Source organism: Enhydra lutris, unplaced genomic scaffold (genome assembly GCF_002288905.1).
Source record: "Enhydra lutris kenyoni isolate GAN:26980312 unplaced genomic scaffold, ASM228890v2 scaffoldscaffold20, whole genome shotgun sequence".
NCBI lineage: Eukaryota > Metazoa > Chordata > Mammalia > Carnivora > Mustelidae > Enhydra > Enhydra lutris.
The window spans coordinates 23,591,099-23,603,748 of NW_019154104.1; the positions used below are offsets into that span (position 1 = coordinate 23,591,099).

Genomic DNA, 12,650 nt, shown 5'->3' on the forward strand with positions numbered 1-12,650 from the left:
TGAGCCTAGGATGAGTACAAACACTAAAGTTAACAACCATATGAATTCTTCACACCTGTTCTAATGACATAAACTATTATAGTAAAATGAAACATGATATTACCATTCAGAACACAGACCAATCAGAAGTGTTTGTGTCCCCCAGGTAAGGTATAGTTAAAAATGCAGCGGGAGACCCTCATCCATGCCCATTGGTCATTTACTTCTGTTGGCTCTGCTTTCCAGCAAAATGTTTGACATTGAGCTCTGTCCTCTACCTTTTTCATTGGAAGAAATGTTTGGCTTTATTAGTTGCCGGTTCACAGGATACCCTTCCTCTGTTCAGGAACAAGCTTTACTGTGGCTTCATGTAAGTAGATGATACTTTTCATCATTTGGGGCAATAGTTCTTAGCCTGGAAATTTGAGATCCCTGGGTAGAGGAGCAGGAAGTTATTGCAAAGAGTCCATAAATTCACATGTTTGCTGAGGACTGTCTATAGACTAATAACTCACTGCACAGATGAATACCTAGATTTCAAATATATGAGGCTGTAGTTATGGTTAACAAAATACAGATTTATGCAACACCGTTACTAAAGTCATAAGAGCTTTGGTCCTTATGTGTTTTTCCATCAATCGATTTAAAGGTACCATAGCTGTCTTGTGGGCATCCTAATAAATCGTTTCATATTAAATACGTCCTTTACTTGAAAGGTTGACAGTTAACCGACTTAGGGAGGCATTCCTGCTGCTCCCCCAAGCTTGGAATACTTTTCTCTCTGGTCTGCATTTGTAATCCAGCTTAACCTTAAAGCCCAACTCAAAAATGATCTCATCTATGAAGTCTGCTGCTGTTTCACACCCTCATTTTCCCTTCAGAATTCATTATTCCTTCCCTCCAGTATTCACATAGGCTCTTTGTGCAAATGTTACTCTGCCTAATATTCAGTTCGTTTTGTCTCTTCCCCTGATTGCAGATGCCTGGAGGATAGGAACCAGGCAGGTCTTTTCATGTTTGAATTCCTCCCTTCACCCTCTCCTCTCGGCATCTGGCACATGCCTCGTATTTATTTAGTGCATGTTCCTAAACATTTATTAAATAGAGTCGAGTGCGCAATAAGAAGTGTGGGCAGTTTCCAAACAGGAGGTCAGAGTCAGTGTTTAGATTAGCCATGGGTGCTGTTATATTGCTGAATCACAAATGGGTGTGAAACCAAGAGCTTTTCAGGTCATGTGGATACCTTTCTGGGTTCTACATCGAGGAACGACATCTTTCATAACTGACAAAGAGCAAAGGGACCATTTTTTTTTAAAAGTCACCTTTTGGACACTTTTCATACCCCGGTAGATCTCAATAAGATAATTTCTCATTTTAGGAAAGCCAGTCCTTCCACAGATGGCTGGGTGTTGTCACTCAGTCACCCACACTTTAGGCTGAGTTATGTAGGGGTGAGTGCACAGGGCCGTCACCCTCTGGCCTCACCATGATGAGAGCAATCACAGCTGTGTGTTAAAGGGCTTTCCCAGAGTGCTGGTTTGAAGACAGGGTGCTGCGGCTGAAGGTTTTAAACCACTCGTCTTACATTTTGGGGGATAGTGTGAACAGAATAGTGATTGGCGTTGACTCATTTATTAATTAACTGTGGAAACATTTATAGACTTCCTCTGTGCCAGGAACTGTAATTGGCACTGCAATGAAAATGGGATAAGAAATGGTCCTTTCTTTATACTTCCTTTCTTCAGGGAGCTCACACTGGGAGAGATGGTATCAAACAATCAAATATGATGAAAAACGACAATTGCTCTAATAAATGTGTATACAGAGTTCTATCCAAGGAAGCAGAGGAGAAGGGTGGATTAGTTCTGCCTGAAGGAAGGAGGCATCGACTTTCAAAAACTCATTACAGAAAGAGAGTTGCTAGATTTTGGCAAGATACGTGAGCTGATGAGATGGGGCAGTCAGGTCCAAGGGGGGTATGGACTGGAGGAGGACTGCATGCAAGTTCCACTGCTCCAGAAGGAAGGTGGTGAACTAAGTCACTATTCTATGGGAAGGAGGAGACGGTGTCAAGAGATACTTTGAAGTTTTAATAGAAATAACACGGAGATTATGGGATGTGGAGAGTGGGGAAGCTGGCAGGTTCAATAATAACTTTGATTTTTTAGTATGAAAAATTGAGGGTTTCTGTGCTGGTAGAATGTGCATAAGGCTAAATATCTTCATGTTCAATCGTTCGCTTTGGGAAAAAATGATAAATGCAGTTTTACTTTGAGTTTTAAAGTTTATATTTTTTGGGGGGGGGATATATGCCTTTTTTCCCCAGGTCTTATCAGAGTTAGACATCATGGTTCCACTTCAACTATTGATAAGTATGTTTTCTGATGGAGTTAATTCTGTTAAAGAACTGGCAAATCAAAGAAAATCAAGAGTCAGTGAACTGGCAGGGAACCTTGCAGCTCGAAGGGTAATTATTGCCACAACTGTTCTTGTCTTATTTGTTAAGATTTTGTCAATTCTACTGGCTCCAAAAGTAGCATCATAATAAACTTCTCTGAAAATGTTCTTTTGTCCCATCTCACTCTGTTAATCTTTTAAATACATTAAATCATAGAAATCATTGTTTAAGATATGTTTCATATAATCATGGTCAATAAATTATCGAGTTTTTCTCCTGCCCATACTTGTTAGCTATCTCTTACCCTTGATAAAAGCAAAAAGAGTTAGCTTGGAGGTATTATTCCTTTTTTTTTTTTTTTTTCTTTTGGTCTCCTGGTGAACAAGAATTCTTTACCAGCTGTTTGGCAGATGAGTGCTTCACTTTGGGGATGAGAAGTTGGGATGTTTTATTCTATCATGTTTTGAGAAGATGTGATTGTCTGATGGTGACTGTGAGTGATGCTGTCACTGTGGACCCATTGAGCCCATTTTTTTTTGGACCCTTTTGTACCTTTCTGAATGAGAAAAGTCAACATGGTCTGGCCTAAAGTGTAGGAAAACTATTGGGACTGTTTGATATGTTGGAGCACCTCAGAGAGCTTCTGTTGATGTGTTGATATTCCCAGATAAGGATCAGTTCTGGCCAGGTTTACTGTCATGGGATGGTAAGCAGGGACTCTGCTCAACTTGCCCTTATCAACCTCCCCATACCATTTTCCTACTGTCATTCCTACCTGATATCTAGGGATTAGGAAATATGTCAAAGTCGTGGGATCATAGTTTGCATCCAGTGCTTTCTTTTGATTTTAATCATTACTTTTTTTTCTCATCTGCCTCATAGGAACCAGCTGGCAAACATTTATATTTTGTTTCTTTTTTCCGTAATCTTTAGTTGTCTAGTTGGTGCTTTCTACTGGGCAATGTGTTCACAAGAACGGTGTGAGGCATTTGGAGAAGAACTCATTATCCTCATTTTATCAATACTTAACCTGAGGTTCAGTGGGCTGAAGTGATTTGCCCTAGATAACACTGTCAATATCCAGGTATTCTGGTTCTTGATGGGGTACTCTTTTTTTATTTTTTTTACTCAAATATGGTGCTCAGGGACCTTGCTAGTTGTTAAAGAGATTTTTTTTTTTAAGATTTTATTTATTTACTTCAGAGAGAGAGAGAACATGAGAGGGGAGAAGGTCAGAGGGAGAAGCAGACTCCCCACTGAGCAGGGAGCCCGATGCCGAACTCAATCCTGGGACTCCAGGATCATGACCTGAGCTGAACGCAGTTGCCCAACCAACTGAGCCAACCAGGCTCCCCTAAAGAGATTTTTAAGAGGGAAAATTTCAGAGGGATATATAGTACAGATATGTCAGTAATTATCCTGCTACAGAACTTATCCCAGATGGTTCAAATGAAAGACTTTCATGGAGATTCTGCCTATAGAGTTATGGGGAAGATTAAGGGAGCAGTAAGGGTTGGTGAGGCACCTAGATGCCAGTAACAGCTCAGTGGGAAGCCATTATAGCCCCAGGGAGGAAGGAACAAAAAAAAAAAAGAGTTTCTAGAGCCCATTAAGAGCTGAAATGTTAAGGAAAGACAGGCTGGAAGAATGATGGAGAGACTGCCAAGGCTGTAGCATCAAAGTAGGCAGGGGGTGGACATATACTTCCACCCCTCTCCCCTTCAGCTGCAGGGCTTCTACTGGTGCCCCCACTGACTGAACCTAACTAGAAGCCAGCTAGCAAGAAAGCCAGGAGATACTCTGACCTTGGCATCCTTGGGCATAGAGCAGGGCAGAGGAAGGCAGTGAGGGGCTTGAATTAGGCAAATGGACAATAACCAGTACAACAGGTTTGACATCTACTGTTTACACATGGTAGTGTAATAATTATAATATCCAGATGCCATTCTTCTTTAACCAATCACATTAAACAGATTTTGTGCTTATGATTCTAAAACTGATCTTGTAATATTTTGTAAGGTCTCGTTTTTCAGGTTATGGTTTTAGGTAGTTTAATTTAGTTTAATTGGAAATGTGGATGGGATGAACAATATAATGGTAAAGACAGCTACCTTCATTCTTCAAGGTGCTGATATTTCATTCACCTGACCATTAGTCACAAAGTTTGGATGATTTTATTTCCTTTTTTTTTTTTTAATAGACATGAGCCCTCATGTCAGTGATTTTACTTCTTATTTTTTTTTTTTTAATTTTATTTATTTGTCAGAGAGAGAGGGAAAGAGAGCGAGCACAGGCAGACAGAATGGCAGGCAGAGGCAGAGGGAGAAGCAGGCTCCCCGCCAAGCAAGGAGCCTGATGTGGGACTCGATCCCAGGACGCTGGGATCATGACCTGAGCCGAAGGCAGCTGCCTAACCAACTGAGCCACCCAGGCGTCCCACTTCTTATTTTTATATTTTGAGAAGATCTATACTATTTGGAAGTACTAATGTTATTGACTAAGGAAGGAAATCAGTGTGACAGCTGGAAATACCTTCCACGAGACCCCAGATATTTTATCTAGCCCTTTTGGCTTCTGTGAGTTCCCTTACATGTGTTGATGTTCTTTCTTCTAGGTGAGTGTTGCCTCTGATCCGGGCCGGCGAGTTCAGCACAATATGCTGAGTCCATTTCATAGCCCTTTCCAGAGTCCATTTCGGAGTCCCATGCGTAGTCCATTTCGTAGCCCTTTCAAGAATTTTGGACACCCAGGAGGAAGGACTATTGACTTTGATTGTGAAGATGATGAAATGAATCTAAATTGTTTCATCCTCATGTTTGATCTTCTCCTGAAGCAGGTAGCTGAAGCATGAGCTTCCTTTAGTTCTGCGGTGAAGAATAAGGGAACGCATTGTACAGTGATTCTTGCTATGTATTGGACTCTTACTTATGAAATGATGCAACATCACTCAAGACATTCTGAAAACTCCTTTCAGGATTCCCTAGGGAGTCTGAAAAACACTGTATGAATATCTGCAATGATGTTGACATATGAGAATGGATGTGAATTTTAGAAACACTCTAGCATCGTTAGAATTGATTCTATTGAACAAATTTGGTGAACCGAGTGATGCTATTGTTGGGAAGGGCAAGGTGCAGCTCTATAGTGATGGGCTGATTTAAATATATTGCATAAATCGATTTTTGAAGGTAATTTCAGAAGAGACATATAAAAGTCTTTAATCAGGAGAACATTTCTTAATTTTTTGTTCTGAAATAATTTCAGACTGATGGAAGAGTTGTTAGAAACATACGGGGAATTCCCGAATACGCCTCCCCCAGATTGTCCAGATATTAACATTTATTATATTTCTTTCTCTCTATCTGTATATGTATGTATGAATTGTAGAAATTTTAAAATAAACACTTGAAGGTAAGTTGCAGATGTGATGCCCCCTTGGCCTCAAACACTTCAGTATGTATTTCCTGAAGAATAAGGACATTTTCATATATAACCAAGTACAAAATCAGGAAATCAAAGTCAAGAAATTAATATTGTTATAATACTATTATCTATTATCTGACCTACAGAAATTAATCATTTTTTAAAATTGACATAATAATTAAATCTTTATAGTAGAAGAAAAAGATGTTTTTGATCTAGGAAACAATCCAGCATCGCTCCTTACAAGTATTTGTCCTGTCTCCTAAGTCTTCTTTCATCCAGACAGTTCTTAAGTCTTTGTTCATCCTTCATCTTGACATTTTTGAAGAGTGCAGTCCAGTTATTTTTTAGAATGTCCCTCAATTTGAGTTTGTCTGATGTCACGAATCTATTTGGGTTAAACCTTTTTTGGCAGTAACGCCACTGGTGTGATGTTATATCCTTTCCAGTGCATCATATCAGGAGGCACATGGCGTGATAATGTTGCCTTACTAGTGGTGATAACTTGGTTAAGGTGATTTCTCTACTCCAAAGTCCCTACTTCTCCCTTTGTAATTAGTAAGTAACCCGCAGGCTGAGATTTCCTGTTCTCATCAGACTTTTACCTACTGGTTTTAGCATCCAGGGATGATTCATGCCTGGATCAATTATAGTGATCCTGGTTAACAAAATGATAATTTTTTCATTTCATTATCTTTTAATTTATTAGCTGGCATTCTACCGAAGAAATAGTTTCCCTTCTCTCCCATTTCTGTATTTATTTGTTCATCTTCTTATACCTGCAGGTACTCATGAATTCTTATTTTATTCAGTGAGTTAAAATCTACTATTATGATTACTTGTATTTTGATGCTCATATTGTCCCATATTTGACTAGTGGGAGTCCCTTCCTTTGTTTTTTTGACATATTCCTCATCATTCTTTGAACACTTCCTTAATTTCTAGAATGATAAGATGTTCCAGGCTCATTTTATATTTTCCTAGCCCCAACCTTGAAATCAGCCATTTCTCCAAGGAGCCCTGGTTCCTCTTAGTGGATAATGGATAATGGTATTTAGAAACCAAGATCTGGACACTAGGTGAGGAGCAGCATTTTTTAAATGTGTAAAATTTCACAAAATGATAAGTTTAAAAAAAAAATCTCTCTTTTAAATGTCCTATATGATTTTAAAGATAATTCTCACTGTTTGTCTTATGTTTATATTCTTTTTAAAAAAAATCTGTGGAAAATAATATATACTCATGGTCTAAAATCCTTATTACCCTTAAATAACTTAATATAATTGTCAGATAGTAAAAATTATCCCCAGTTAATATACTAATGGAATATTGGACAAAGAACCAAATTCCTTCTTTTCTCTTTTCTCTTTCTTTTCCCTTTCTTTCTTTCTTTCTTTTTTTTTTTTCTTGCCTTCATTTTGATGTTTTTCAGATGGAGTTACAAGATGATGGGATCACGATGGGTTTAGAGCACAACTTATCAAAGGACATTATTTCCATTATAAACAATGTCTTCCAAGCCCCCTGGGGGGGCTCCCACACCTGCCAGAAGGACGAAAAAGCAATTGAGTGTAACTTATGCCAGTCTAGTATTCTCTGCTATCAGCTTGCTTGTGAACTCCTGGAGAGACTAGCTCCTAAAGAAGAAAGCCGGCTTGTGGTAAGAAGTCAGAGAAATGAGAGGACTCATATCTGACAGTGGTAATGACGGTAGTAGCTGGTATAATGGGGTCTTCCTCCAGTAACATTGTATGCTCCATGCTGGGCTATACGTGAGACTGTTAAAAAGAAAGTTTTCCTGTTCCTTCTCCCAACTAATTCTCCCGGGAAGGGATATGAGCTGGAGCTACATTATCCAGAATTCTTGAGTCTTGAGTTACGGTTGTTGTGCATCCATTCATATAATTTTCATAAATACGAAGCATTACTGGTATTCTTAAAATAACTTTTATTACTAAGTTCAGATAGCAGTAAATACTACAAAATATACATGTCAAATATCAAGTAAGTAGATTGGAAACAGATCACGAATTCCTGGGTAACCCCAGTTTATAAAACCCATTGACTTCATCAACCACCAATAAAGGCTTCATTTTATTTTCTGTTTTCCAAGAAAACGGTTTCAGTAGAGAACACCTAATATATACCACACATTAGCTACTCCATATGTTCGTTATTTCTTGCTTAGCCAGTTTTCATTTAAGGCACATACACATATCACCAAAATACCTTCATGCCATCAAAAGGAGGTGAATCTGAATTATTTGGGCCAGTGTTTGCTATCTTCTCTATTTCTTCCTTTCCCCTAATGTTTAGCTAAGTAGAAAGTGACTTCTTTTTTTTTTTTTTTTTCTTCAAGATTTTATTTATTTGAGAGAGAGAGAGGGAGCATGACCAGGGGCAGAAGGGCAGAGGGAGAGGGAGAAGCAGACGCCTGCTGAGGGCAGAGCTCGATGCGGGGCTCGATCCCAGGACTTGGAGATCATGACCTGAGCCAAAGTTAGCTGCTTAACTGACTGAACCACGCTTTTCTATCCCTAAGTAGAAAGTGAATTCTTAAAAAAGTTTTTTTGAGGTATAACATACATGCAGTAAAGTGTTTCTTCATTTTTAAATACCTTTCGCCTACTAAACTTGTTCGTCTTCTATGTTGCAAAATAACCTCCCTGGACCATGGTCTTTCAGCATTATCATTGGGTAACCTCACTACAAAACAGTCCTGGTCCTAGCGACCTAAAATAAAATCAAGATGCTTAAGAGCTAATCAGGGAGATGTTTAAATAAATGAAAAACCATTAGCATGATAAGGGTGACGGGAGAGGTCTGAGCAAGGGAGCTATGGGGGCAGAGAAAGGACTGCAGATCCAGCTTGGAGGTGTGATGGGGAGGAAAGCGAGCTCCTGGGCCATATTTGCAGGAGTGGAGTTAATGAAATGAAGGCAGTGGGGTAGAAGGACTTTTGAGACCCAGAAAACTCTCTGTGTAAGTGATCCAGAGGAAAGCAGGGAATGAGACACTCAGGGATCCGCAAGCCGTTGAGTGTTGTCGCGCAGTGAGTGAGTGGGAGGGAGTGACAGCCGGGTCCAACAAGACAGACTTGGTCTTATTTTCCCCTTCATTAAGGGCTCTGTCTGCCAGACTCAGAAGTTTGGGTTTTGTCTTGGTGAATGGGGGAATCCTGAAGGATTTAATCAGGATGAGGATACAATGTGATGAATTAGAGAAAAGAGAGTTTGGGGACACCCGGGGACAGGAGTCTAGTCAAGGAGGCTAGTGTGGTCACTCTGGTTGGAGATGCGAAGTCTGAATGAAAGCAATGGTGGTGGAGATCAGAGCAGAGGCAGGCCTGGCGGGTTTTTAGGCAAGAGGGTCAGCAGTGTCTGGTGTTTAGCTGGTGTTGAGGTATGGGAAAGTGGAGGGCAAACCCCTGTTTTCTGGCATGGGAGCTGATAACATTGCTATTTATAGAAGAGTATTAGAGTAGCAGAAGTGGGTATGATGCAGGCACAGTCAGACATAGCAGGTTGAGATGCCTTTTAGCTATCCAGGTGGGGGTTGTCCTGCCCTGTCAGGTATGTGGATCTGGTTTTTTGGAGGAAGGTCGGGAGTAGGTAAACGTTTGGAGCCACCCACATGTTGTGCTGGGATGTGTGGAATGAGAAGAGGAAAGCTAGCTAACCATGGCTAGCGTTCTGGGAAGGACCAGCTCTTAAGAGGGAAAACAGGGGAACTGAAGACTTAGAAACAAATTGAGATGAAGCCAGAGACACGGGAAACAATGAGAAAGAGCAAGGACTCCAAAACCAAGGAAAAGGGCAGTTTAGAAAAGGAAGGAATAGCCGACCATGTCAGGAGAAGAGAGGAAAGATACAGGACTGAAATGTGCCCAGGGGATCCCAAGAGAGAGGGTCGCCTTTGCCCTTGGGGATGGCAGTAACCATGGGTTCCCATAGCCTGTGGTTTAAGAGCAGGATCAGCTGAGGATGCGGCTGTGTCAGGTGTAGACTTCTGGTTCAGGGAGGGCATGAGAGGGTAAAGAGATGGAGGCAGAGGCCCTGACCCCGTCCTGTCCCCGGAGGGCTTTCTGTTTTGTGTCTGTCTTTCCAGCACCATCCTGGGAAACAGGGAGGAGTAAGCATAAGTATAGAGAAACTGAGCCATGAAACCATTCTCCTGTGCACATGATGCTTTGTCATGCACTTGTCACGGGCTGAGAATAACACATTTGGAAGCTTAAGGATTCCGTTTTCCTCTCCCGAATGTTTATGGGAGAGATGCTCATCAGTAAAAGAGGTCTATTTCGTAGAACATTCCAAATTTCTGGGTGTCCACTGTGCGAGTCAGCCTTCTTTGCTCTTCAGTCCTCTTCCTGGGACAAGTGGGCGACAACGGGGCGGAGGGGCTAGCAGGAGGCTTGAGCTCAAGATGGGCGACACCAGTCCCTGCCATTTGGGAGGATGATTCCAGACCCGTGGGTTATCAGCAGGGAACACTTTACCGTAGCGAACTGCATGAAGCTCGCTTTACAATGTGATTTTGTGTCTTGCTCATGGGTGACCTAGTGAAAGGGTCAGGCTGAGCAAAACTGGGAAGTTGGCGGAGATATTCTCCAGGGCCCTCGCAGCCCCCGTGTCCTTCGGGCGCTCCATCAGTCTTGAGCTGGCTGTCAAATAATTCTTGAAAAAAAACGTGTACTGGTTAAATTGTTAGCTAACAGAGTATGATTTTAGAGGAGGATATTTGAAGTGGGACTTGAAGGAAAGAAAAAGGCTGGAATTGGAGCTTAACTGGAGATGGATATTTTAAGCGGCAGCTGTAACTAGTGCTCTCTCTCTTTTAATCTTCCCAATTTCACCTATTTCTGCAGCTGGTTTTATACATAGGTATTATATCTGACATGTATTGTCTATAAATACATCGTGCATACTATAGTCACATGGTGCAATCCATCTCCAGAACTTAGTCATCTTGCAAAACTGAAATTCTGTACTCACTAAACAAGAACCTCCTGTTTCCTACCCCACCCCAAGCCCAAGGACACCTCCATTCTACTTTCTGCATCTTTGAATTTGACTAGTGTAGACCCGTCATTTATCTGGAATCATGCAATAATTGTCCTTTTTAGGGAAGGCTTGTTTGACTTAGCACTGTGTCCTAAAGGGTCCCTCACATAGCAGGTGTCAGACTTCCTTCCTTTGTAAGGCTGACTAATGTTTCACTGCGTGTATGTAACACAGTTTGTCTCTCTGTTCATGTGTCAACGGACACCTGGCTTGCCATACCTAACTCACTTTAAAGCATACATTACAGCGATTTCTGGCTCCTAAAAATTTGACGTATTCAGACAACCAGTGTGTGTGTATCTTTTTTTTTTTAAAGATTTTATCTATTTATTTATTTGACAGAGATCACAAGTAGGCAGAGAGGCAGGCAGAGAGAGGGAGGCAGCAGGCTCCCTGTTGAGCAGAGAGCCCGTTGAGGGGCTCTATCCCAGGACCCTGAGATCATGACCTGAGCCAAAGGCAGAGGCTTAACCCACTGAGCCACCCAGGCACTCCATCAGTGTGTGTATCCTAATATATTGCTGTGAACCCTGTATTATTCCCTGCTAGTTAAGTACTGTTACTGAACACAATGTGCATGGATTAGAATCACTTGGTAAATGGGGACATGATCATAGGGAAGGCAGACCTAGGGCGATGTAATGTTTTTGAGATTTTTCCATATTTCTTTCAAGGGAATGAAAATGTTTTAGTGACAGCTGATCCAAAGTCCCTGTAATTATTATGGAAGTGAGCTCACATTTCTTCTGAGGCAGGTGCCTTTGTCCTTTAGGGCTCAGCACAGGGCTGGGACACAGCAGGCCCTCTGTGGATCTTTGTGGAGCTGAGCAGAACCATTGACATCCCCAGCAGGCTGCTCACCTGGCTGCTTGTCCTGTTTGTTCCAGGAGCCCACAGACAGCCTTGAGGATAGCCTCCTTTCTTCCAGACCAGAGTTTATTATAGGCCCTGAAGGTGAGGAGGAGGAGAATCCAGCAACCAGGCATGGGGAGAACCCCGGCGATTGCACCGAGCCCACGGAACATGCTGGTAGGTGAACTCCGGCCTATGCCAGTTAGCATGATGTTGATGTTCAGAACACTGGTTTTTTTTAGATTACTGTTGACTTGGGCTAGTTCAGGTTTGGCTTCTCCAGTGGAGACTGGTACAAATGACCCATTTCCCAGGATGTTACTTCCAGCAGAGCAGAGGTCACTGAGCTGCTTTCTGGTAGCACGTGCTTCTTAAAACAGAACCCACCATGTGAGCAACACCTTCTAATTATGGTGTAGCAGGTTCTCGTGGAGAAGTTGCTATGAATCAAGGCTGAATGACTGAGCAGAGGGTGCTTGCACTCTGGATGGCCACTTAGGCCGTTTGGCCAAGGCAGAGTGTTTTGGGATAGAGCCAAAGGAGCTTGACCTCATACAGCTTCTGTCCCCAGGGGCTCGACCTGGTCTCTGGACAGACTCATGCTATCCAGCGGAATGCTTTGTGCTCTGAGGCTGGTTGGCTTTGTGCAGAGCTAGAGGAAGGATGGCCTCTTTCTGGTTTGCTTGCAGACTATGTGCGGGCTAATTAGGGGCTGCGGAATGGCAGGCAGGCTGGGAATCGTACTCTAGCTTTTCGTAGTCTGAAGAAGTTTGGGGAATTTCATATGTGAGCCCATGTGTCTTTGGAGAAGCTTGATTTCTAGAACTGCACTGTGGCAATTTGGGAATTTGTACAGGACCTGGCATAAACATGACTCATTTTTTATCTTCCTGCTTCCGTTATCCTGAACCAGGTAGCTCACCCCCAGAACCATA

General features: G+C 41.9%; 1 protein-coding gene across 1 annotated transcript in view; it reads left to right on the forward strand.

The window, feature by feature from the left end:
- LOC111148642 (unc-79 homolog, NALCN channel complex subunit) overlaps nt 1–12,650 on the forward strand; it is a 240,028-nt gene that overhangs the window by 118,999 nt on the left and 108,379 nt on the right. Inside the window, exons 16-20 of the mRNA XM_022505392.1 lie at nt 226–349; nt 2,306–2,446; nt 4,992–5,213; nt 7,233–7,460; nt 11,751–11,892. Coding sequence (XP_022361100.1) covers nt 226–349; nt 2,306–2,446; nt 4,992–5,213; nt 7,233–7,460; nt 11,751–11,892 — 857 coding nt within the window. The remainder of the gene's footprint in view (nt 1–225; nt 350–2,305; nt 2,447–4,991; nt 5,214–7,232; nt 7,461–11,750; nt 11,893–12,650) is intronic.